The sequence below is a fragment of the Lepidochelys kempii genome, chromosome 1 (genome assembly GCF_965140285.1).
Source record: "Lepidochelys kempii isolate rLepKem1 chromosome 1, rLepKem1.hap1, whole genome shotgun sequence".
In the NCBI taxonomy this organism is placed as follows: Eukaryota; Metazoa; Chordata; order Testudines; family Cheloniidae; genus Lepidochelys; species Lepidochelys kempii.
In genome coordinates, this window is record NC_136380.1 from 123,127,683 (window position 1) to 123,153,977 (window position 26,295).

At 38.6% G+C, this 26,295-nt stretch overlaps 1 protein-coding gene across 1 annotated transcript in view; it reads right to left on the minus strand.

Annotated features, from left to right (window-relative positions):
- The window catches only part of OCA2 (OCA2 melanosomal transmembrane protein), a 283,495-nt gene that overhangs the window by 61,262 nt on the left and 195,938 nt on the right, over window positions 1-26,295 (minus strand). Inside the window, exon 21 of the mRNA XM_073327707.2 lies at window positions 20,500-20,593. Coding sequence (XP_073183808.2) covers window positions 20,500-20,593 — 94 coding nt within the window. The remainder of the gene's footprint in view (window positions 1-20,499; window positions 20,594-26,295) is intronic.

Below are 26,295 nucleotides of genomic sequence, written 5' to 3' on the forward strand. Positions count from 1 at the left end.
CCACTATTGACACCGGCTTTCCATAGAATATTGAGTCAAGTTCAAAGTCTTGGTCATTATCTTCAAGGCACTCCATGGACCAGGCCCAGAATATGTAAAATGTTGCGTAAAGCTCTGGGATGAAGATCGTGATTGACAATTCCACTCCTCAGTCACAATGGAACTTTCTACCACAATGATAAAGCTTATCTGTGCATGAGACAGAGCCATTTCATGGGCTAGTTTGAGATTGTGGAATGAACTCCCACAGAAACTAAGGGCCATTACAAACCCAAACAACTTCCTCTCCACGTGCAAGGTGTGCTACAACCTTGCCTTCTCTAATATAAATATATGGCAGCATGTACATTAAAACAGAGACAAAATCCTACCAAATCAAAACACTATACTGCACGCATTCTTCTTCCCCTTGGGAGAAGATGAGAGAGAGAGAATTAACCACACATTACAGATGTTAGTCACATCTCTTAATGTACTGCAGGAAGGAGTTCAGATAGTACGGCACTACGGGCCGTATAAGAACCTACAAAAAATAAAATAGAATCAACTTATTTTACTGTAGAACTGCTATAGTTTTGTGCAATCATTATGCAGAAACAAGGGGAAGTTCTTTGCAGGATACTTGTTGAGGAAAGATGATGATAAATCTGATATTTCCAATCTATTTTTCAAGGCACTTAAGGTCTTCAAATGTCAGTTCTGTCTGTGTGTTCTGATTAATATTCCTACAAGGAATGTAAAAGCCTGGATTAGCCCAAGTATAAGAAAAGAAATTGACAGTTTTGGCCAAGGATAAAACAATTAAGAATGATTCAGAAACAAAAGCCACATATTTAAATGAAATTCTAAGTATGCCCAGCCTTTGCTTTCTTCTTCACAGCCAACTGAGAATTAGTACATCTGGGAGGTTTACCAGATGTGTGGTTTGGCAGGCCAGATTGGGTAGGTCCATTGGCTAAATGTTGGTTCAATTCATGTGACAAGAGGGTGGGGCATTTGCTTATATTATCTAAAGAAAATTCTCATTCAATAAATTCTGGTTCAGGCTTCCCACTCACTTTCAAAGCAAAATATTCTCTGTGTACCTCAGAAACAGGCAACATGATGTGTACGGTTAAACAGCCATAATGCATTCAGTTTCCTACGTTGCAATAAACTGGTCTCACAAATCTGGCTACCAAAGTTAACATTAAATTAAGATTCTTATTAGCCGTAGAACAGACAGCCATCACATAGTTTAGCTAACTTTCTATGTTTCACAAAAGACCAATTCAAATTTGCCTCTTTAAGCAGAATCATTTGACATGCATCTATGAAACTACATTCCTGATCTTGTATACTTTTATTTTTATAGTTTGTGTGTGTAAAAAATTAAAAATCACCAGCAATTTTTTTTTTTACAATAAAGAGCTGGAGGGGCATGAAAAATTAAATCAACTAATTGTTCGGCAAATAACCAGCAGCCAGTGGGGAAAAAAATCATATTTGTACATGACTATAGCTGACTTCAACTAAGCCTGGCTCTGGAATCTTAGAAGAGCTTAACTTAAATTAGGTAGGTCTCTTTCTGTGCTCTTACCCCAACTTGCTACTTCTGTGTACAAACCCAAGATAAGCATTACAGGTTACAGCACATGGATATGAATTACTATAAGAGATTTCAGTCATGAAAACGAAACATTTTCCTCTAACCTGACATCTTTTGGGTAACATGTTTCTGCATCAAGGTCCTGAGTGGATTACATTTTTACCTGTGCATGGAGTCTACAGGAAAACATGCAGATAAACTAAATGTTTTAGCTAACTTTCCCAGACTGCATTACATTACATGCAGTCTAGGGGCCTGATTCTGAAACACTGATGCACTTAGCAGCAGTCTCACTATTTCCATGAGGCCACCTTGTGTAAGTAAGTATTGCAGGACTCAACCTTAATTGTTGGGGGGAAATCAGCAATCAAAATTTCTCCTATGAAAGACAAGGTGTAGTTATGTTGTTTTACAAGCTTGAGCTTGAGGGACACAAGGCATGCTGTGGCAGATCCTTTGTGCATTACTTTACTATCTCCCGCTGTGAACAAACCAGCCAGTATCTCTCTCTCATGTAAACATCTATAACACCGAGATATGAAATCTGAGACAACAACAAAAGACACATCTCTCAGAAAAGGCAACTTACATAGTACTGAAATAGAAACGGAGCACTATCAATGGGGATAATATCAATAGTCTACTCCGGGGGTAGGCAAACTCAGCATGTGCGTGCAGAGCGGCCTCCAACCCCACTCCCCGGCTGGTACACAGAAGCAGGGCAAGCCTCAGACCCTGCTCCCCAGCAGGAGCTCAAGGGCCAGAATAAACTGGCTGGAGGGCTGGATGTGGCCCGCGGGCCGTAGTTTGCCCACCCCTGGTCCACTCCCTGGCATTTTATCCGTTTATGCACCTGAAATGAAGGCTCATTCCACTTTAATATTGTATGCCACTAACATTTTACACATTTTTTGTTGTTCCTTATTCTGTTCAAAAGCTGGGACATCAGACAACCAAACTTAGAAAGCAGGACTTTCAACATGATCCTCGAATCAGCCATGGTTCAGGTTCCTTGTTTGAAATGCTTCTGTAACTCCTGCTGTCACGATCAACATGCCAGCTGTGACCCCTCTACGACTGAACCCTTGTGGTATGTTCCATATTATGCATGAATAGTCTCAATAGCATAGTAGTAAAATGATTCTAAAAACAACGCCTTTCCATACTGGTCAGTGAAACTATGCTAGAACCCTGATAGCACTGTTGCTGTGACCATGAGTCAATCACCACATGAATAGAGTTTTTCCTGTTTTTTCTCCCTCCACTGATTTTCAAATATTCCTACCAACAGCACCAGTTGTCAGTGACTTTCCAAAACAGGGGCTAGATCTAGGAAAAGGCTAGCTCAGCTGAGTGAGGAATCTGGAAAGATTTAGTGTTTTCTGCTGCAATAGAATTTAAAAGCATGATATTACTTCCCCTTCTGCTCTGGCTAGAAGTCCCCAGTACATTCAAGTTGAATGTACTTGCCAGTTTTCTATTGTAGATCAGTTCACTCTGTCTTGTATTTGTGACCCACTGAAATAAGAATGTGTTTAAATACAATAATCTGAAATATGGACAGTACAAGCTTCAAGCAAAGGACATGCTGAAATTCATGACAATTAAATGTATTAAGTAAATAAATACAATTAAATAAACCTACACTTGTGTTTTAGGAATCCAAAATGCCACCTGTGCTATCCTTCTCCAATCATTAGTCTATTACTAATTTGCAAAACTTGCATAGCAAATAACTGCTTTCCACAAAGAGAAAATCATTAGTACAAATAAAGGTACTGCAGTACTTACTTTAATTTCATCCACAGTGTAAATAGCATCAAATTAGTGTTAAATTTTATGTAGATTCTTTACTAAAGCAATTCAGAACATAATTTGATTTCGGAGCTGAACCATTAAACTATTCTTCCTTTCTTTATATCATGACATAGGACCCTTTTAAAAACACAAGATGCACAATGCAGTAAATATGAAACCTCATGGATATAGAACAAGTAGAATATTGCCCTTCATCCTATCCACACACTGTTGATACTGCCTCTCTATATAGTTGACAGTCAGGGCAATTTTTAAAAAATTGCAACAACTTTTCAAATATTTGTCCCTCAACCTGAAATATACTTATATAGAATAATCTTAAAACTATGGTGTTTGTATTTGGGATTGGTGAAGAGTATTTTAAAAGTTCTTTGTTGCAACTGTCTTTAACTAATATGGTGTGCAGTTTTAGAAATTGCAAGCACTGTCCAGTTCAAGGTCGCAATTCCAATTTTGAAATTCCTCACGGATTGATTTTAGCCACCTGACAGAACCCCTCTCTCTTAGTGGCCACGGTTTGCAATGACAGCAAACTTCCACTGTTGCCATGACACTGACATTAATAATAGGCTGCTTCTGAGTGCAGAAGAAGTGACTTTTATAGTAGATGCACCAAGATTGTGGAATTCACACTCTCAAGTGACGAGACTCTTCAAAAACACATACACAAAGGCACCAAGCACCCATGCTCTCTCACACACCAGCCTGTAAACAAGGCAACCTATTTCTCCTACAAGCTGGGAAAGGAGGAGAAATTGTTGTTATTTCTATTGTTAAATGTTTTGGAGACTCTCAGATATTAAAGTAAGGGACAATATAAAAATCTACAGACGTTAGGAAGAAAAAACTTTCATCTGTATGTTGTTCTTTGAAAACAGAAAATTATTATTCCATTGGGGGAATATTTTCATGTTATTTTCTACTTTACTTTTCTTTGTGGACTAAAATCAAAGGTTCTGGTGTGTGGGATTTAATTTATGGGAAATGTCTTCTGTTTTTGATTTTTCCTTTCATCCTTAATTAATAGATCAGTTTTTGATAGGGTTTTTAATTTAAAAAATTAATTTCTGCATTTAAAATGACAATGTAATTGTCATTAAATACCACAGATTTTGTCATTGGTTACTCAGAATTTTATTTATAAAAATCTTTTCAGTTTCCCTTCAAGTAATTCAATCTTCAGTTACGATCATGTGAAAGATTTAGTAATGTTACCCAAGCAGCTAGCCAAAGTTCTGGGCCTTGCAGGTGCTGCAGCTGGAAGTAGAAATTGACAAGAGACAACACAGTCTGGTATTTTCTTTAATGTAATCTTGTGTATTTACAAGGAACGTACAAGGTCATGTTTCTTAGAACCTAGGAGGAATAAAATTGCAGGAGACAGTTCCTTTATTTGCTGTTCAAGCCAGCACCATGTATTCAAAAAGCATTTTCTCTTAGTTTTATCTTGGGGCCACATTACTGTGCTTCCAGGCTGCCTCGGCTTAACTTTCTCTCTCTGCTTCTGTCTTGCTCCTGTCCCTGTGTTTTCACTGTGTTAAGGGCTCCTGGGTACCTAAACTACAACCTTCTGTCAGAAATTTATTAATTAGAAGAGAGGGATCATTTTTGTTGAGTTATTAGGGATTCTGCTAAGAAAAATAGAAACACTGAGGTATGTGTACATGCATCTGAAGAAGTGTTTTTTTTACCCATGAAAGTTTAAGCCCAAATAAACCTGTTAGTCTTTAAGGTGCCATCAGACTCCTTGTTTTTATGTCTACACTACAATTAAAAACTCATGGCTAACCTGTGCCAGCTGACTCAGGGTCACAGGGCTCAGGCTAAGGGGCTGTATAATTGCTGTGTAGATGTTTGGGCTCAGGCTGGAGCCTGGGCTCTAGAACCCTGGAGGTGGGAGGGTCCAGGGCTTAGGCTGCAGCCCGAATCCTAATGTCTACACTGCAATTAAACAACCCCTTAGCCCAAGTCCTGCAAGCCTAAGTCAGCTGACATGGGCCAGCTGTGGGTGTCTAATTGCAGTGTAGACATACCCTAAATGACCCAAGCTTGAATCTCCAAAGAAAGGTAATGTCAAGGAAACCCAATAGTCTCTCAGACAGGACTTTGCAGCTATGAAGGACTTTTTAAGTACCACATTTGATCTTCTATCTTACGATACACGTGAACTCTCTAAAGATGTGGGAGAAATTAAAGCACATTTGATCTTTTTTGAGAAAAAAATACAGAAAACAGCCATAGAACTGAAGGAGGTTAAAATGGAGGGTGCTCTCAAGGCAAAGACTAACCAGTCTTGAGGAGACACAAGAAATCTTAAAAAGAAAAGGAGTACTTGAGGCACCTTAGAGACTAACAAATTTATTTGAGCATAAGCTTTCGTGAGCTACAGCTCACTTCATCGGATGCATTCAGTGGAAAATACAGTGGGAAGATTTATATACATAGAGAACATGAAACAATGGGTGTTACCATACACACTGTAACGAGAGTGATCACTTAAGGTGAGCTATTACCAGCAGGATAGCGGGGGGGGGGAGAAAACCTTTTGTAGTGATAATCAAGGTGGGCCATTTCCAGCAGTTGACAAGAATGTCTGAGGAACAGTGCAGGGTGGAGGGGGGGCATAAACATGGGGAAACAGTTTTACTTTGTGTAATGACCCATCCACTCCCAGTCTTTATTCAAGCCTAAGTTAATTGTATCCAGTTTGCAAATTAATTCCAATTTGAAAACAGATCACAAAGGAATACTTTGTGGTTTGTAGGCATCCCTGAAGGGCTGGAAGGAAAAATAATGATTAGCTTTCTCCAGAACACAGTCTCTGAGGTACTGAGATTGGATCCCAGTTTGCTTCCCCTGGAGATTGAAAGGGTTTATTGAGTGGCAGGGGACAGAAGGAGAGAGTACAATAGCCCCAGACCTGTCATCTTTCAATTGCTAAGATGTAATAACAAAGTTATGTCTGCTATTAGGTAAAAAAGGAATGCTTATGAATAATGATTTTACATTTTCTTTGTTTTTAGACTTCTCTCTAAATTTAAGCAAGAAGAGAGCAGCATTTAATGGCATCAAAGCAGCTCTCAGAGGATCAGATATCCTGCCATTTTCATAATGAAGATAACAGATTCTGTGAAATACTTCAATATTCCACTGGATGCTTGGCAAGCAGTATTGGATTTGAGACCAGATCTCACAAAGGGAGATCTGCAGAAGAGAAGAATGAGGGGAGATTTAATAGCTGCTTTCAACTACCTGAAAGGAGGTTCCAAAGAGGATGGATCTAGACTGGTCTCAGTGATGGCAGATGACAGAACAAGGAGTAATGGTCTCAAGTTGCAGTGGGGGAGGTTTAAGTTGGATATTAGGAAAAACTTTTTCACTAGGAGGGTGGTGAAGCACTGGAATGGGTTACCTAGGGAGGTGGTGGAATCTCCACCCTTAGAGATTTTTAAGGTCAGGCTTGACAAAGCTCTGTCTGGGATGATTTAGTTGGGGATTGGTCCTGCTTTGAGCAGGAGGTTGGACTAGACGACCTCCTGAGATCCCTTCCAACCCTGATATTCTATGATTCTAAGGGTAACAGTCGGATTCTCTCAAAAAGGAAAAGTAAATGGAGAGTATAGCCCTGAAGAAAAGGAACCTGTGATCGGGAAAGCCAAGCAATATTTGACATATCTGATATTTTAATCGTGTTCTAGAGTGTAATTAGTACGGACATGCAAGATATTTAGTATATCTTTAGAATCAATACTTTCAATATATTGATAAGCCAATATAAAAATATCTATACATTCACAATTATTATATTACTCTTATCTCCTTTCCTTACATGCACTTATATTTATAACTATATCTATGTTGATTTATGTATTTAAATATGTACATGAAGCTAATATATTCACAATTATTTATTTGAGTATTATTTGTGACTATCTGTATCACTTTGTATGGACATTTGTAATTTTTACATTTCTATCCATATTTAATGTTTATGTATTTATAATATGTATATGATAATAATATATTCATATTTGTTTGCACACATTATCATTTGTCACTTCATGTTTACCTTTCTCCATTAATCTGTTGAGGTAACTATTTATATACCATATGCATATTAACATTTATATACTATATACTACTACTTATGCATTCATATCTCTGAAGCAATAGGTTTCATTCATTTATATACTTGGCACATGCACGTATTTTGGTAAATATAGATATATTTCTGGGAGATTCCTAATTAATTTATATTGGGGGGGTGCAAGGGTCGGTGTAGGCTTACGCCATCTGGGATCTGAACATGATTGTATTAGAAGTCTGGGGTGTTAAAGGTAAGGTGGGTGGTGTATGATTTTTGTTTGTTTGTTCTTAATAGAAAGACACTCAAAGGCTTTCAATTTACTGGGCACCAATGAGCAGCTGAACAATCACTGATTTTTCATGAACTCTATTAAGTTTTGTTCCTGGAAAGTAGGGGTACTTAATGAATCCTCCAAAAGAATCAAAAGTTTCAGGCACTTAAAATCAAATTGATGTCATACAGCTTTCCTTCAGGAGATCCATTAAAGGAATGAAGATGTACACAGAATTAAAAGACTATGGGTAGGACATGAATATCACTCCTCTTTCAAATCCAGAAGCAGGGGAGTAGTAATGCTAATCCACAAGAGCCTAATTTTTCAATTTACTCAGTCATGGTAAAAGCTGGAGAGCAGATTCATAATAATTGAAGGCATTTTCAATACTAAGAGATTAATTCTGGAGAGTGTATAGAATCCTAATGATGGAAATGCAGCCTTTCTTGCAGAAATATCTGATTTTATGTCCAGCAGAGCTGATGTCCCAGTGTTATTAGGATGAAATTGGAATGCTGTCATGGATGATATCATAGACAAAGCACAGTGCTCTAGGTGAAAATCTCAGGACTTGTTGGCACACCATCCATTATCCCTACCAAAGAATATTAGACTACTGGATACTTGGAGACTGAAGCATCCTATGAAGCATGACTATGCATATTTCTCCACCTCATTTATCCTATTCCAGATTAGATATAAAGAAATCTAAGGTGATAGCTCCTGCATGTCTGGAGGTGTAAATTGGTAGTATAATCATCTGTGATCATGCTCTAATTCAGTGGTGGGCAACCTGCAGCCCACGGGCCGCACGCAGCCCATCAGGGTAATCTGCTGGCGGGCCGCCAGTTTGTTTACATTTACACAGTCACCCGCAGCTCCCAATGGCTGTGGTTCACCATTCCCAGCCAATGGGAGCTGTAGGAAATGGCATGGGCAACAGGGATGCCACTGGGAGCTGCGGGTGGCCATGCAAATGTAAACCAAACGTCTGGCAGCCTGCCAGAGGATTACCCTGACAGGCCATGTGTGGCCCGCGGGCCACAGGTTGCCCATCACTGCTCTAATTTCTCTTCACATAGATTCTGGCCATAGTGCTACAAGATTCGCAAGTCGGAAGTTAAACACACATTTACTTAGAGACTCTAAATTTCTTCAAAAAATGATTGAAATGTCAACCATCAACTTGTTGAAGGAAAATACAAATGCTGTCTCCTCTACTATAACGTTATGGGAAACACTGAAGGCAACCTTAAGGGGAGAATGCATAAAATTCACATCTGAAAAGAAGAAAGGAACATATTACTTAATTCTTGGCAGAGAAGCTTGCTAAATTTGGGGAGGGGGGGACAAAAAAACACCCTAAAGTAAACCCCCAAAATAATGAGCTCCTGCACTCTCTCACTACCCCAAAATACAAATACAATGAATATATGTCAACCTGGAACAAATTCATGCTTACTAGAGTTAAACAAATACATTACGAATGGCGGGGGGATAAGGCAGGCAAACTCCTAGAGTGGAAAAATACAATGACTTCAGCCAATGACTCTATATCCTCTTTGCTGCAGGACAATGATCTTTCTGTTCAGAACATGATAAAATTAACAGATAATTTAAAGAACTTTAATGATAACCTTTAATCATCATGGTGAGTTCAGCTGCAAACTATATGACCAATACATTCTCACTACATCAAACTGATTATAAGAAGGAAGATATCTCTCTACTAGAAGATATGCAGGCAATTGGTTCGCTCAACTTGGGAAAAGTGCCTGGTGCAACGGCTTTCCAGCAGAATTTTATAAGACCTTAATCAATTAGTACTGATACTGTCAGAAGCCTTTAATGAAATATTTATCACGGGACATGAGAACAATTATGATTACCCTAATTAAAAAAAATAGGACACTTGTCATTCTGATTACTGCCCCATCTCTCTGTTGAACACAGATTATAAAATTCTGAAAAAGATTCTTATTTCACTGCTCCATCAATCATTCATGCAGACCAGGTGGGTTTTAGTCATAGCAGATTAGCAGCAGACAATAATCGGAAGATATTCCAGTTAATCCAGCAGGCACAAACAACTGATGCTCCAGCTGCTATCTTATTGTTAGATATTGGAAAGGTCTTTGATCACGTGAAATTGCCATGCCTACAAGTGATCCTGAGAAAATTTGGATTTGGACCTAAATTTCTGATCTGGATTGATATTATTTACAAATCACGCATTGTATCTGTTCTCACAAATGATGCAATCTCCTTCCTTTTTCAATTAAAATGAGGAACACATCAGGGATGTCATCTATCGCCTCTACTATTTAATATAGCTATGGAACCGCTAGCAGCGTATATCAGACAGACACCTTCCACTAAAGGAATTACCATCTGGGATAAAGAGTAACGCTTAGTCTAGATGCAGACGACATTCTGCTCACTCAAAAATCCCTTCTCTTCAATTCCATCACTACTATCTGCAATAAACTACTTCAGTGAGATATCATGATTTCAGATAAACTGGAACAAGTCTCAAGTGATGGATATTTCTCATGACCAAATCCATATCAAATACTATCAATCATTCTCCTTTCGTTCATACATAGAGATAACCTACTTATGCCTCAGGATATGTTCTGATTCATCAAAGATAGTATCTGCAAACATGGATGTCATACTCACAGAAATGAGAAAAGACAGAGAAATGGTGTTCACTATCAATATCTTTATTGGGAAAGGTAGAAGCTATTAAAATGAATGTAGGACCAAGATTGATATATATGTTTAGCTGAATTAAACTTAAATTTCCTGCTTCAACTTTCACAAGCATAAATAGAGTTGTACAACAATTCTTATGGAATTTGAAGACATCCTGGATATCCACAAGATACTTAAGAAATTATGGCTAAATGTGGGGGGGATTTCCTAATTTGTATTTATATCACCTGACTTTTCAATTAAGATTTTTAATAAGATGATTCTATCCCATCAACTCTTCCCAAGCCCCATTGTGGCTTGAGAAAGAAGAAAAATTAGTTAACCCCTTTGGCTTTCTCTCTGCACATCCATTTTTAAAATGGTTGCCTGCACCTTTAAGGAAAAATAGAATATTTATCTCCTGGAGCGTTCCTCACAAAATCCAACCCTCCTTCCATGCCAATCTGAAATAATACCCAAATTAAATTTGCTAATAGCTCAAAACTCAAATCCACTTGGCTAACCAATGACATATTAACCATAAAAGATATTATTGAATGTACTACTTTAGCCTCCCATTACATATCTGTGTGGCAAACACCAACTATTAATAAATCAAGGTCCTTTCAACAATCAGCTTCAGCTCAAAATTATAAAGTACCTGGGGAATTGTTGGCAGGCCACAAATATCATTCCACTTGAAGTGCACCTGAAAAAGAATATTCGCCAAAAACATTTTGTGGGTAACAAACAAATGGCTGAACTCCTTGATTTATCCTACTAACTATACCATAAAAAAATGGGAGAAGAAGCTAAACCTTTCCATTTCCTCTCATAGATGGAATAATATCTGGCACAATATATGCAAAACATCCAGTTCTCTGTTTTTGCATTTCTTTCAGAACAAAATTCTAAATAGATATTATTGGACTCCTGAGTGATTGCATAAAACTGAACTTGCCCCACATAGTAAACATTGGAGATGTGATAGCACCAATGCAAACCTCCCTCATGTAGTCTTTGAATGTCAAAGTATACCCACTTTTTGGAAGGAAGTGTATTGTGCTCTTCCTTAGTGTGGTAGGTATTTCCCTTACATCAAGCCTCTGTGTTTTATACATTCTAGAAGATCTACCCTGCCTGAGTAATGCCAGGAAATGGATTGCTGCAGCACTTATAGTAGCCAAAATAATCATTTTACAAAAATGGAAATCTGCTATTCACCATGCATTCTTTGGTTGGCTAACTGACCTAACCAACAACAGCCTCATGGGAAAACTGACATTAATCTGTAGAGACACAAGATCCAACTACGAAGACACTTGGTCTTTCATGAGAGCATTACAACTGAATCTGGACTTCTGATGTTGGGTTGAGGGGGATGGGATTGTTTGTTTGAGGAGGTGGAGTTAGGGAATAAAAATTTATCTTATTTATCTATGAATATTTCATATTGTGTTATTGTTAAATCTGTACTTCTGTGTTTTATTTGTCATTGTATTTGAATATGTCTGCATGGATATGTTAAAACTTCTGAACAATAAAATTTAAAAAACCTCATCAGTATAAGAGGTTTTAACCCAATCTATAACAATCACAATTAAATATATTATTCACACATTTTTTCAGTTGCACAATTTGCTCTGACTATCCCCCTTATTTATCTTGTGACAACCTTATATCAGCAACAAAAACCACAGAGCTGATAATCACAAGGTTAAGCTCCTCCCTAACAGGGCTTTCAACAGCGCTTGTCAGTCAGTAGCAGCTCATTCAGAATGCCATTTGTTCATTGTTCTGAGCACCAGTGATTATATTCTATCCACTCTGTATTCCTCATAGTGGCTTCCAGTACAATGGCAGATTGATTTTACGTTGGCCCACCTGGGGTTTGTTTTTAAGCTTTTAACTTGCTCCTAACTATTATCAAGATCTATTTCAGGAGATTCATCCTGATGGGCTTTCAGATTCTGGCGTCACCCACTTTTTAGACATTCCACCACCTTCTTGTGGGTCAGCTGGTGATCACACCTTTGCTGCATTTGCTCAACCATTTGGAATTGCTCCCTCCTTGACATCCATCTCAGTTCTTCCCTCCCTGCTTATAAACAACAGCTGCTCACTTTTTTACAAAGCTGGTCCTAGTGATCACCAACGTTGGTCTGTTACTTAGGCCTGGTCTATGTTTTCAAATCAGATCGACCTAGCAGTGCTGCAGCTGTTTTCTTCTTCCCATCTATTTTCTTTGTAGCTTTTACAAGTGGGTTTGTTTCATTACATTTCTCTGATTTTTCTTCCATATGGGTCAACAATGTATTCTGAATTACTGTACAACAACCACAGCTCCTTAGTTTTGGATGGGAAATACTTTATAAATATAATTGTAATATTTCGTATCCACTCCATTTGTTGATTAGTGCAGTTGTCGTCATGCCAGGTAATTTGGGACAAATCCACTTGCCAAATGCAGTCATGCCTCGTGACTTTGTTCACTGACAGTCACATACTGCCTAGTTTTTCCTCAGAGAGAGGCAACATGTGCATCTGATTTTCCAAACATTCAGTATAAGGAGCAAAGTGTTTGCTGAAAGCATAGGTTCCAAAGAGATTGCTATAGCAACGAGAGAGAGATTTCTGTCAAATCAAACCAGGAAAACCCATTAGCTTTAATTCACGTTTAATTGACTAACCTGGCATCCCTATGATGACATAAGGCTCAGAAGTGATCTAAACGATGAAGTTGGTCAATTCCGTGGATTTGCTAGAGACTCTGTAGCATTATCCTTGGAGATCAATTATTTCCTCCTCCTTGGAGCTGCATATTAAAGTATACTAGAGACAGCTGCTGTCAGACCTGTATGTCAAAAAACCCTTGACAAACTGAGGAAAAGGACTTGAAGCATCCTGACTTTTGTCTCTAGGCTAGCTCAAAGTCTGAAGACTAACCAGGCCTGAGATGCTACCTGTTTACAGATGACAAACACTGTTTTGAATTTTGGCTGGAATAATCTAACATTCTAAATCTTCTGCTTTACATTTTCCAGAGAGGTTCCTCTTTAGCAATCTTAAAGAGTACAGCACCTTTTTTTGGCTGTCAGGTCCCTGTAATAAGCCTCTCTCTCAAACTTAGGGCATTATTGCACCACCATTGTCTAAACAGGACTTCCTACTGAAAATAGATGAAGTGATATGACCCAGAGTTTGGATGTCATGAAGGGTGAATATCTCTTAAGGACTTACCAGGTGCAGCAACATTAATCTAGAGTTTAAGAGAGGAGAGAAATATACAGATGCTTGGGGCTCATAAGAAAAATCAACAACAGGACATTTTGGAAAACACTGATGGTGAATATGAAGAACTGACCACAGAAGATAGCAATTTTATTGGTGCTCACTCTGGATATGACACTGTTCCTGCTAGAATGACAAAGAGAGAGACTGAGGATGTAAAATTTAAATCTGAAATGAGAGCTTCTTAAAGGAGGACAAGTAAACAGTGTTGTTGTGTACTTGACAGCAACCATAGCTTAAGAATACTCAAGAATGGAAATGGGAAGGTGCCAACATAAGACAGGATGACGGTACATTATTTCTGCTTTTAGATTTGTAGCATTCTAAGGCACAGTATTGTTAGAAACACATTTATTATTGTCTTGAAAAATAGGGAACAGTCCCTAAGTCTATTTATTTCAGCTATTTGTAAAGGTCAAGATGCAACACACTGTCCTTTTCCTTTTAAAAGATCCCAATCAGTCTCAATCCATTTGATTCTACCCTTTTATTTGGATTATGAACTGACGTACCTTCACAGGCAGGAAACTTATCTAAAATATAGCTGTCTTCTAGATGAGACATAAGACTAAACCCCCATTTTCTATCTTAAATGTTGTGAAGTGATACTGTGTACTCTTCAACAGCTACTATATTTTCACCCTGAATATTCTCAGGTTTTTAAAATTATATAGAGCTTTGGTATCCTTCAAGATGAAAGGTGCTAAATAAATGTGAGCTGTTATTACTATAAAAGAATTTTATTTAGCTATATCTATGCTGTTTTCCTAGTACCAATTTAGCACTGATTCTGAAATATATTTTAAAGCCTAATTATTAGAGACTATAACGTTTCTCTCATATTATCTCTCACAAAGACGTACTTCTGTCTGGCAATATTAACCAGGTTTCTACCTTCATTAAGTCTTGCAGGCTTGTAGATAGTTTAACATTTTATCTGATAGCACCAAAGGGTATAATAAATTATAAATCTCCATTGTGCAGAGCACACATCACCTTCAACAACATAAAGGGAGTAAAGCAAAGAGACAAGCCAAGTGATAGTGAAGCTGTAGTGCTGCGTCACTAGGACACTATACCTGACTGCCCATTTATGTAGTCAATTGCTTCTTTAAATAGCTATAATCTAGAACAGAGGTCCTATAAGATGATGGATTTGATTCACCCATGGGTTTTGCTAACTACTGCCAGTGTAACCGAAGCTGGAAATGTGCCCAGTAGCAGACAATTGCCTGCAACCCCACCCCCTCCAATCCCATATTCCAAAGTGGTGCAAGCAACCAGAGAGAGGGTTTAGCAATCTTCCCTGGATTTACTCCCCTGGGATTTGGGCTAGTACTCCAGTCACATCATTGGAGTTCCATGTGCAAATCAAGGAGACAATAGACCATTGTGCCACCACATTGTGCCTCCAAACATTAGCTTTCAGATTTTCATTATAATCTCCTTCAGGAGAATTATGGAATGGGTAATGGTCTTCAAGATACCTCAGGAAACAAGCCACCAAGTTTTTTGTTTGCTGATACTTTCTGGTGTATTGCAGTTTTACAGGTTCTATCAGGCTCCATCAATTATTAAAAAGTAATCAATATTGCCAGATATTAAAGCTGTAAAAAATAAGCATTGAAAAGACTATAAGCAATACATTCCCAATGCTTAATTAGGCTGACCGTTACTGTGCAGGTATGTGTGAGTGAACAGGATCATTCAATACACAGATAGAAGAAATCATAAGTCCAGCAACCTTAAAATCTCCAGTCTACCATGTTCACTTTTGACTTTAGAAGCTTAACTTACACGGGTCAGAGAGTTCCCCTGAAGAATTCACCCTGTGTAAAGGGAATATCTGTTGGCATAAAGCTGGCAAATACTCAGGGACATCCTTGAGAATTAGGGAGCTGTGACTGGTTTCTGAGAGCCTATCCTCTCCAGTGTACCTGGGAAGAGCTGTTGCTGCCTCTCCTGTGCTGCATGAGGCATTGAGCCAGTCATGTCCACCACTGCCTGTGGACTTAGAGGAAAGTTAGTTGTTCCAGCTCCACCCCTACCTGCTTTTCAAAAAAAAAAAAAGGAGGGGGGGAACAGCAAGCAGAACTGAAGAAATCCTCTCAGTATATGCCATTTTAATCTCTCCCCACATGTGACCCTATGAGCATCCCAATGTCAGATGGCCAAGAGCTCCCTGGCATATTGCAGTGAGTTCCAGCTGTCCTGACCAATCCAGGGGACTCTAGTTCACTGTTGTCATAATCTGTATCTAAAAGGGGTCGTGCAAAATATCATTGGAAAACTAATAACTCACTGAAATTATGCTTCTTAAAATGTGTTTGAAAAGCCATGAATAAGCCCAGTCTGACCTAGACAAAGCATTTGGATTAGTTTGCTTGACCGGCCTGCTTGTCAGGCAGAGAGAGTGAAGGTACATTTATATAAAAGGTAAACAAAACCATCAAGCTAACAAAAGGAGGCGGTAACGACTCGAGTATCACCAGCAGATAAGGGACCAGCATGAAGTCTTCATCAGATTTCATGGCATCTCTTCCCAGAAGGAGGAAAAAACTTTATTTGAGAACACATTTCAATGGCATACTGGACTATAAAGACAGGGTGCCTGAGCCTCAAATGATAAGTAATTGAATCAATTGATTACCTACTGTATAACTGTATTATAAAAGTGTATGAAGTAAGGTCTTTTATGAAACCTAATGACACAGTAGTGATTAATGTCATTGTGAAATGTATGTATTAACACTATATGAGTACTTATAGATACTCATTGATATTTTGCTTTAAAATCTGTGACCAATCAAAGGGAGAAAAAGGTTTTCTCACAGAGAGGAGGGAAGGCAGTTAGCCACGTGTCTCCAATTAAATTAAGCAAGATGTGATCAAAACAATGGAATTCCCATTTATATACAAATCGGCAGGGAGGTGGGAAGTCCACGGGAATGGAAGAAAAACTTGAGGTCATCTTGAGTCTGAGGAAAAAAACTGAGTTTGGGAAGATATAAGGAGAAAGAAGACACCACCCTGAAATCCATCACTGGACAGACACAAGGTGCTAGAGCTCTTGAAAGCTGAGAAAGATGGGCCCTTCAACCAAGGGGGTTAAAGTTTCTGGGAACTGAATATAGGTGGGAAACATACTTAGGCAAATATCTTTCACTTAGGAAGATAGGAGAAACTAACATCTTGTACTTCTGTGGAAGTTCCTGACTGAGAGAATGTCAGCGATGGCTGGAAAGGAAAAAGACTGATAAGAAATCAACTTTGAACCAAGGCTGTAGCTTGTTAAATCTTAATCACTAGAAAGCATACTTCACATTTATTTGCTTGTAACCATTTTTCCCTTGCACTTGAACTCACTTAAAACCTTGATAAGTTTGTTGATAAATTTGTTTTACTTTTAATCTATACTAAGCCAGTGCTGTGTTTGAATATAAGTGTTGTTGTCCAATTAAGGCAACAAGTTGTTGTGCTTTTGTCCTTTTAAAGGACCAATGGACCTTATGACTCCTCTGAATGTTTCAGAATATGGCTGGGCATTCCAGGGCAGATGGTTTTGGGGAAATTCAGGATTGGGGGTGTATTGGGGTCACTTGGCTAGTAGGAACCACAGCTGGTGAAGACCAGAGTGTGGTTGTAGTGTTACTAGCAGGCTGCTGGAATCAGAGTTGCTGAACCAGGGTTGCCTAACCATAGACAATCCATAAATTCTTGTATGCTGGCTGGGAGCATCCATACAGAGAACTACAGTAGCAGAGCGTTTTAAGGCACTCAAGGACAAGGAGTGACACAACCTCTCACTGGTCTGGATTGTACTCCAAAACCGCACTTCCATTGCAGAGCTGGGAGAGTAGTATGAGTCTTTCCTCATCCCTACCTTCCCCCAAGAGTACCCACAACCACATGAGGAGCAGCCAGGGGCAGAAAAGAAGCAGCAGCATGCAATTTAAATTCTTTAGTACTAATGTTCAAGGGCATTATCCAGTGCCAGGGAAAGGGCCAAGTGGTGAACTGACCCTCCTACACTAGCCTTCAGTGTGTGCAACAGCATTTACCCTAAGCCCTGCTAATAATATATCAACAGAGTCTTGCTGCTGTGTACTGCTAAAAAACAACCTGTAAATCCATGTTTGGTGAGTCAAATTGCACTGGTTAGTCAAATTTCCCTATGTAATGGCTTGTGTACTTAATTTCCTTGATTGCATGAGTGGCTGGTAGGATCCAGTCTCTGCCCAATGCAGCAGAGAATCACATTATAATTGTATTGTATAGTTACAATACAATAGGATTACTTGCCCTCATGGGATTTCTTTACACCATTTCAACACACATAAATTCTTCCTTTGTAATGAATTTCAAAAAGGTCATCACTGGTTCTTTCATACGAGAAGATTGGTCTAGTCTTTTTTAGCTGCTAGAGCACTTTAAACAAGTGTATTCTGAGCATTTTTCATTCTTAAGTTCCAGTCACGGCTCTCTCACCAAGTTCCCCTTCACTGGCTTCCAAGATATAGCCGATTGTTTTGAAATGTGAGCACCTGCAGGCCATCCATCCACTGACTGACATGTTTCATTCAGCCTTCAACTTTATTTTCAAATAATGGCAAAGGGCTGTACAGAGAGTTCATTTCTGAGTTTACTAACTACTAATGATAATGCTCTATCAACCTATTCATCTAAGTACTTAGTATCAGAGCACTTCTTGTATTCACATAGTGCCTTTCATTTAAATAAATCCCAAAGCACTGTTTACACCTTTACCAATTTTGCATACTTCACACATACATGATTATTTTCTCTCTTTAACAGCACATGATGATACAACAACAAATATGGGCAAGAAGGTAAGTGAAACTTTAGAAATGGCAGCTGAGTTCTACTAAAAAGCCCAAAGGGGTTAGGTACCTGAGTCCTGTTTAATTCCAATGGGGTTTGCCCACCTAACTCCCACTTTTGAAAATCTCAGCCAACCACTTTAATGAAACCATAGTAGTATCTTAGAGATGCACAGAGGCAAGCATGAGTAAATTCTGGAAATAAAAGGATACTCTGACACTTAGGTTTGTCTAGACAATCAGTTGATGCACAGCAAGCTGGGGAGTAAACCTACAGCACACGAGCGTGACGCATGCTAATTGTCCATGTGGACCCTGCTACCATGCACTAAAAGTTCCCTAGTGCACACTGACCAGTTGCTGTTTGAAATGAGAATAGACTAAAATGTACTAGGGAACTTTTAGTGCATGGTGGAACGGTCCACACACATGGTTAGTGCACGGCAGGCTAGTGCACTGTAAATTTTCCTCCCTGTTTGCTGCAAACTAACTTTTTGTCTAGCTAAGCCCTTACTTTAACAAATGCTGATGCTTCATACCCCTGTGATGAAGAGGGATAGCTCAGCTGACTAAGTCACAATGATGACTATGAAAAGATGTCCCAATAACAAATGATTGGTATAGTATCCAACCTCTGCAATGCACCCTTAAAATTCAATCTGTCAATTACATCATTATAATCCTTGCTGGGTATTAAGGTCATTTGAACTAGCAATCACTTATCTGAATAAATGAGAGAGGCCTGTATAGCTCAGGAAGCTCAATTTGGGTTTAATTTTTGTTGTGGAAAATCAACATGAGTTTTAGCAGCATCTAAACAAGTATCTAAATGTTTATAAGATGAAATATAGAACAGTACTATTAATTAAATTAAATTCTTACATTTAATTAAATAATTAATTAAATATTAAATTCTCAGGTACTGTCAGCAATCAAAATCAACATTAGATTTATTATTCTACTAAAATCACATGCTATTTTAATTGCACTTAAAAACAGACTAGTCAGTACTTTGGTAAGATCCTGGTAAGAATGGTAACTCATTCATAACCAATGACAGTGAAGCATTTGTTGAATATAAAAAAGAATAACCAGCATAAAGGTGAATTAAAGTGCTACCAGATGGCTATCCTATACAGCTTTATAAATTAGAATGCCGACTGGGCCTGCAACAGATCCTTGTGGGATTCCTTTAATAATAAAGTTTGGCAGAGAAATAAATCCACCTAATTTATCACATTGTTTTATGTTGAGGCAGATTAATTACAGCAGCAACACAAGGAACCCAAGTTAGCACCAAACTGGTATTTTATTTTTAGCTAAATACCACCAGGTTCTATTCAGCTCTCCTTACTAAAGCACAACTCCCACTGACTTCAATTCAACTTGACATCAATGGGTGTTTTGTCTGAGTAAGGAGTGCTAAATATGGCAGTGAATAGATCTGTATGTAGTCTTCTGAGCTTGAGCCAAAGCCCACTGACGTCAATGGAAAATCTCCCAATGTCTTCAATGGCCTTTGGATCAGATATTTAGATCACAGATATTATACATTAACTGCATGTCCTTTTAAATAAGCCACTATGGCATCTATGAATCTGAATGCTAAATTTATCCTTTTCTTTTTCCTCACAAAGGATCTGAACCCTTTAAGCACCATCTGGACTGCTTCTCTGTGCATTTAGACTACGTTATGCATATCTGGCCTTCAAACTCAGATCAGAAATAAACTCTATTATAGGGTATGCTGCAGACACTCATTAAGGGCCCGATCCATTGCCCTCCAAAGTCAATATGAACTGAGTGTGCTTTCTATAATAAAATCATAGATCCTTATTACACTTGAGCTATTCTGTGGAATGTTTATACATACAGTAATGCTGAAATGATTACATTCCCTTACCTCCAAGACAAGCACCCATGGCCAATGAAAAGATTAGTGGTTTCACAGGCAGGTTAACATCAGGATCTTGACTCAGGTTGAGAAGCACAGGAATCTGTTATTGAAAAAAATATAAACAAAAAACACATGCATATATATACTGGTAATACTAACCATGAACTGAGGATCAACAAAATCCATTTAATTAAATGATTGAAAATGCCAGCAAGAGCTAAGATATAACACTGATGTGTTTACAAGCATAGAATTCTCCTCTTGCCTTTCGGGGACTTCCCAGTAGGAAGGCCTTCCCTGCTAGAGCCGTCTTCACCATCTGAGCCAATGCCACAATTCAGACATAAGACCCTAGCAGTGCTTGACTGAATTAGGGCCGAGCAGTATAGAAATTTCCTGGCCATGATCTGAGACCTGGAGGACAGCTGACCTGCTAAGGACCCTTTAAGTGTCCCCTGTGGAGGGGAGGCAGAGGAACAGATGCAGATCCAGCACAGTAACACCCAGAAAATAGTTTTCTGTTAGGCATTCATGGCCAGATCACAGACTCTTTATGACACTCCCACTAGAGAATCTGGTCCTATATTTATAGTGTGACAGTTGAGGCATTATTGATGGGCTTTAGCCCCATTTGTTCCTAATGACACATTGCCACTGCTGATTGAGGCCACTGAAATCTACTAGAAACAAGGAGTCACACCAGGAAAGTACTTGATCCTTTGTATCTTTTCTAGAGACAAACATACATCACAATGATGTAAAATAAGAACAAAAATCTTGTAATTTTCTTAAATTAAAAGGGGGCATCCACATTTTAAAATCTTGTATAAACTATATTTAGAAATGTTAGAAATTCGAATGTATATTTTACCCCACCAATTTTATTGTTATCTACTTATTTGACAAATTGATTTTTCCTTCAGTTAGAAATGCTGTGACTTATTCTTCTTCTTAAGAGTCTACTTAGTCTCTGTCAAAAACATCAATACTGACATCCTTCTGAGAACAAAAGAGACAGCAGGATTGGATTGTTTACCCTTAATTCCCTCAGATGGCTGCTTTTGCAGCAAGAGAAGAAAATATTGAAAAGTCATGCATTATCAATAGATATTTTTGTCTCAGCGATGGAGTGCTGTCTCACATATATTTTTTTCTTTTAAAGGAACTTGGAATTCAACATATAATCATCACCAAACAATAACTGTTATAAGTCAAATTTTGGGTCTGACATACTATAACCTTCCACATATCTGAAAAGTATTTCTCCTGGGTTTAGGATTTTAATGTAGTTAACACATATCCTTTGATAACAGCAGCAACTCTCCACAAGCAATGCTGCATCTTGAACTTGAACTTTCAATAACTGGATTGGAGTTGAAAGAGAAATAGTCAGTTTAAGTTCCAGAATTCCAGTTCAAAATATTTCACTGAGCCAAGGAATGCCCCAGGTTTTGTGCAGACATCGTGAACTACCCCGGCTGACAAACACAGAGTACAGAGTCTCATGAAAAGACTAATTCTTAATGCCCCCAAATCAAAGTTGGATAAAACACAACCACATTGTTTCAGTTCCATCCAAGTGTTTCCTCATTCTAATGACACTGAGTAGTGTATGTAGGAACCAAACATCTTGCACTTCAACAGTAACTCTTGGAGGGTGTGGCAGGGTCTCACTCTCTCATGCCTCTTCTCAAATCCACAAACAGCTCAGAGACCTTTTTCTAGTAAAACACCACGTGTATTTACAATATTGTTTTCCACCACCCTCATACATTATATGGCCTTATATCTATAGGCCTAGGGAGCCCTCAGCTCCTGAGACAAGGAGGGAAAAGTACCTCCCTCCCATCCTCTTCCTTCCTTTTATATCATCTGCCTAATGGTCTAAGTAGCCTCCTAGTTCTCCTCAGCACATCCATTAGGCACAGCTCTGATAATTGGCTCTGGTCTGGAGTCATTAATTAAAGCTGCAGTGACAAGAGTGCTGGCGCATCTGCTGTTGCCTTGGCCCGTAGGGCCTGATTCAAAGACCACTGAAGTCAACGAGACTCTTTACATTTTCTTCATTGGCTTTTGGACCAGGCCTTTTGGATCAGGCCTTTCATCATTGGATGTCTCCTCTTTTAACAATGATATTTTACACAGGAGAAGTCAGTGTATGAACTTGAATTTAAGAGTAGTAGTTCTCCATTTTTCCCATTAAATAACATTTAATGTCCTTTGCATGTTAATCTATACAATTGTATGTGCTATGGATCAGTTTTGAACGCACTCTGAATGCTTAAAACCTCAATCTCATTTACAGATTCAATTAACCCAGTGCTGCAAATAGAGACATAAAATATTAAATGGTTGGAAGGAAATGTGGCATTCTAGGCTTCAATATATATATTTTTCAGATGAGGATTCCTTATAAAACAGTCTTTGAACCAAACTGTATATATTTACAAGGGTCTGCAGCAAGTCTAGTTTGGTTATTACAAAACAGGATGCATTTAGCTAAAACAAACACAATACTGTTACCTTTCCCATATTTATTTCATGTTCTTTGGAATTCAATAATGTTTTGAAATTTTTTTAGTGCAACATAGCGCCCTTCAACAGAGGCAAAAGCCAGTGTCTATTTGTGTGTCAACCATATGCCAAAGCTTATGCTCATTTCTCCTACCCTCGAGAGGGACTACAAACAGTACAGACAACAGTAGTTATATGAGAGCAACAACTTTATATCAGGAGATTAATGTTTCTTTCTTTCACCCCTTTCCTTGTTTTTATTGAGGAGAAATCTCTCCTTCACTAATTTCTAGTGAGCTTGCTAGCTTTGCTGGAAAGTTTAATGTGCTGTTGGCATGATTTAGGGAAAGTGAAGGATGGGGTTCAGCAGAGCAAAGCCAACTTCTCTTTGCCCTCTCGCTACAGGGCTAAGTGCCTGCCTGCAGATACTGAGACAGATGGTATGTCTGTGGAAAATAATTATTGCACCTGAAAGTAAGAGGAGTGCCCTCAAACACATGTTATATTAAGGCAATCCCCTCACTAACCTTCATTCTATAGATATATAAACTGATGTGCACAGAAGAATCCAGGCATCTAACAGCTTTATATAAATGACACATTTAATTAAAATAGTGTCAGTTAACAGTGTATTTATTTATACTGTATTATATGTTATGGTTAGTGCCTGGGATGTGTCATGTACATAAAAATAAAGCAAATATAAAAATCTGAAGATAAACATTTTCTTCACTGCTTTTATAACACATATGATTACATTGGTATTAATTTATGTGGAGTCAATTTTATAAATGTATGAAACACACATTGGGGTTGTTACATTGGTGTAAATAAACAAAAAAAAACCTGTAGGAAACACCAACAAGTGGGAATCAGCCTCAGGAAATAAATTCAGATCCAAGAAGTATGAATCATTCTACAAGATGCAGTATGTCTTCATATTCCTCTCAGCTCTGTGCCATAAAAGAAGCCTGGGATGATGTCCCCAAAAACTAAAGGAAGACTGTAAAGCAGTGACTCTGAAGAAGATTTGGGGGACATGTTGGATAATCAGCTGAACATGAGCTCCCAGTGTGATGCTGTGGTCAAAAGAGTGAATGTATCCTGAGATGCATAAACAGGGGAATCTCAAATAGAAGTAGAAAGGTCATTTTACTCTCTGAATTTGGCACTAGTGCAACCATTGCTGGAATACAGTGCTCCAGTTCTGGTGCCCACAATTCAAGAAGGATGCTGATAAATTAGAGAGGGTTAAAAGAAGAGCCACAGGAATTAATAAAGAATTAGAAAACATGCCTTATAGTGACAGACTCAAAGTGCTCAATCTATTTAGCTTAACAAAGGGAAGGTTAAGGAGTGACTTGATTACAATCTAAAAGTCCCTACATAGGGAACAAATATTTGATAATGGGCTCTTCAATCTAGCAGGGAATGGTATAACCCATGGCTGCAAGTTGAAGCTAGACAAATTCAGACTGGAAATAAGGCATAGATTTTTAACGGTGAGAGTAATTCACCTTTGGAACAATTTGTCACAAGTTGTTGTGGTCTCCAGCACTGACACCTTTTTAATTCAAGATGGGATGTTTTTCTAAAAGATATGTTCTAGGACTTATTTTGGGGGAAGTTGTATGGCCTGTGTTAGACAGAAGGTCCGACTAAATGATGACACTGGTACCTTCTAGCCTCAGAACTGAACCTGACTCAACAGGTTTTGGGGTTGCTTCAAATCCCCTTGCTGCAATTGGAATGGAGGGCACTCAGCAAATTATTGATTTTGGTATGTGACTCAAACAAAGGATTGAAAGGGATCTACCAGGTCACTGAGTCCAGTCCCATGCTATTGCAGGCAACTCTATCATATAATCCCTATTCACAAACTTATCAAAGCTCCATTTTACAACTAGTTAGGTTGTTCATCTCCACTATTCCCATTAGGGGGATGTTCCAGAACCACATTCCATTGATGGTTAGAAACCTTCTAATTTCTACCCTGAATTTGTTCATGGCCAGTTCATTCCCATTTCTTCTTGTGCCAACATTGTCCTTTAACTTAAATAGCTTTTCACAGTTCCTGGCGTTTACCCCCCTGATGTATTTATAGAAAGCTATCATGCCCCCACTAAGCCTTTGTTTTGCTAGGCTAAACAAACCAATCTCTCTTAGTCTCCTTGAGTAAAACAGGCCCTCCATTTCCTTGGTCATCCTTTGTTTTACATCATTTGCAAACAAAAATATCACAAAGTGGGCATACTCAAAACAGGGCATATTTTAAAAATTTGATAACATTTTTTCATACAATTTCCTTATCAAGTTGCCTAATTACCAAAGATATTTTTTTAAGCAGGAGCTTTATCTGTCCTTAACAGACACAATCTTCAATTTGATCTCACAGTGAAAAACATAATGATGATTGGTACATAATTCATTTTTATGACAAAAACCAGTCACACACGTAGGATGTTGATTAGACTGTAAGATCAAGCAGAAGGAAAAGCTAGGGTGACGGGGAAAGCCCTCCTTGAAGCACAAATATAGAAAATGCATTACATTGTGGCTGTTAAGCCATGGAGAATGTGGTAGGGGAGGCAGTGAGGAAGAACTGTGCAGCAGCTCACTCAGACAGAATTATTTTTTCTACTCAAGGTAATTCATGCTGCTGCAGCAACAGCAGATCAATCACCCTTTGAAAGGGAGTGATGGGCATTCCTCTCTCAGCTGGCTCAGTTCTGATAGGTAGTGATAGAGTCCCTCTCTCTCTTCCCACTGGGAAGCTAGAAACACTGCCAGTACTATCTAGGAAGAGTGGCTTCAGCTACCCCACAGGTCTGTGCCCAATGCCTGCATAGGGGCAGAAGGGAGGGTGGAAGGTACCATGTCACATCTCTCCTGTGCACACGCAAAAGGCTACCCACAAGCTGGCCTGCACATACTTGATAATGGTATGTTCTTTATTCAAGGGGTTGGGTTTTTTTAGACTTTAATTTTATATCATGTTCATTCTTGGTACATATTTTTCTAAGAATTACACACTAGAAAAGTGTTTGTTTGGAATGAAAAGTGCACACACTGTTCAGAATGTGTATTCATGGAAAAACGTATCTGCAGTTCTCAAAACTGTCTATGTCTCTTTAAGGACAGTCTGTCTCTGCAGATTGCTAGGGTCTAGTCTTACCAGTGGACTGGAATACTGAAGATTGTACAGAACACTCTGGTATAGAAGACGACAAAGGGAGATCCAAAAATAAAAGTGGCATTGAGGACATTAGTACCTGTGAAAAATTCAGC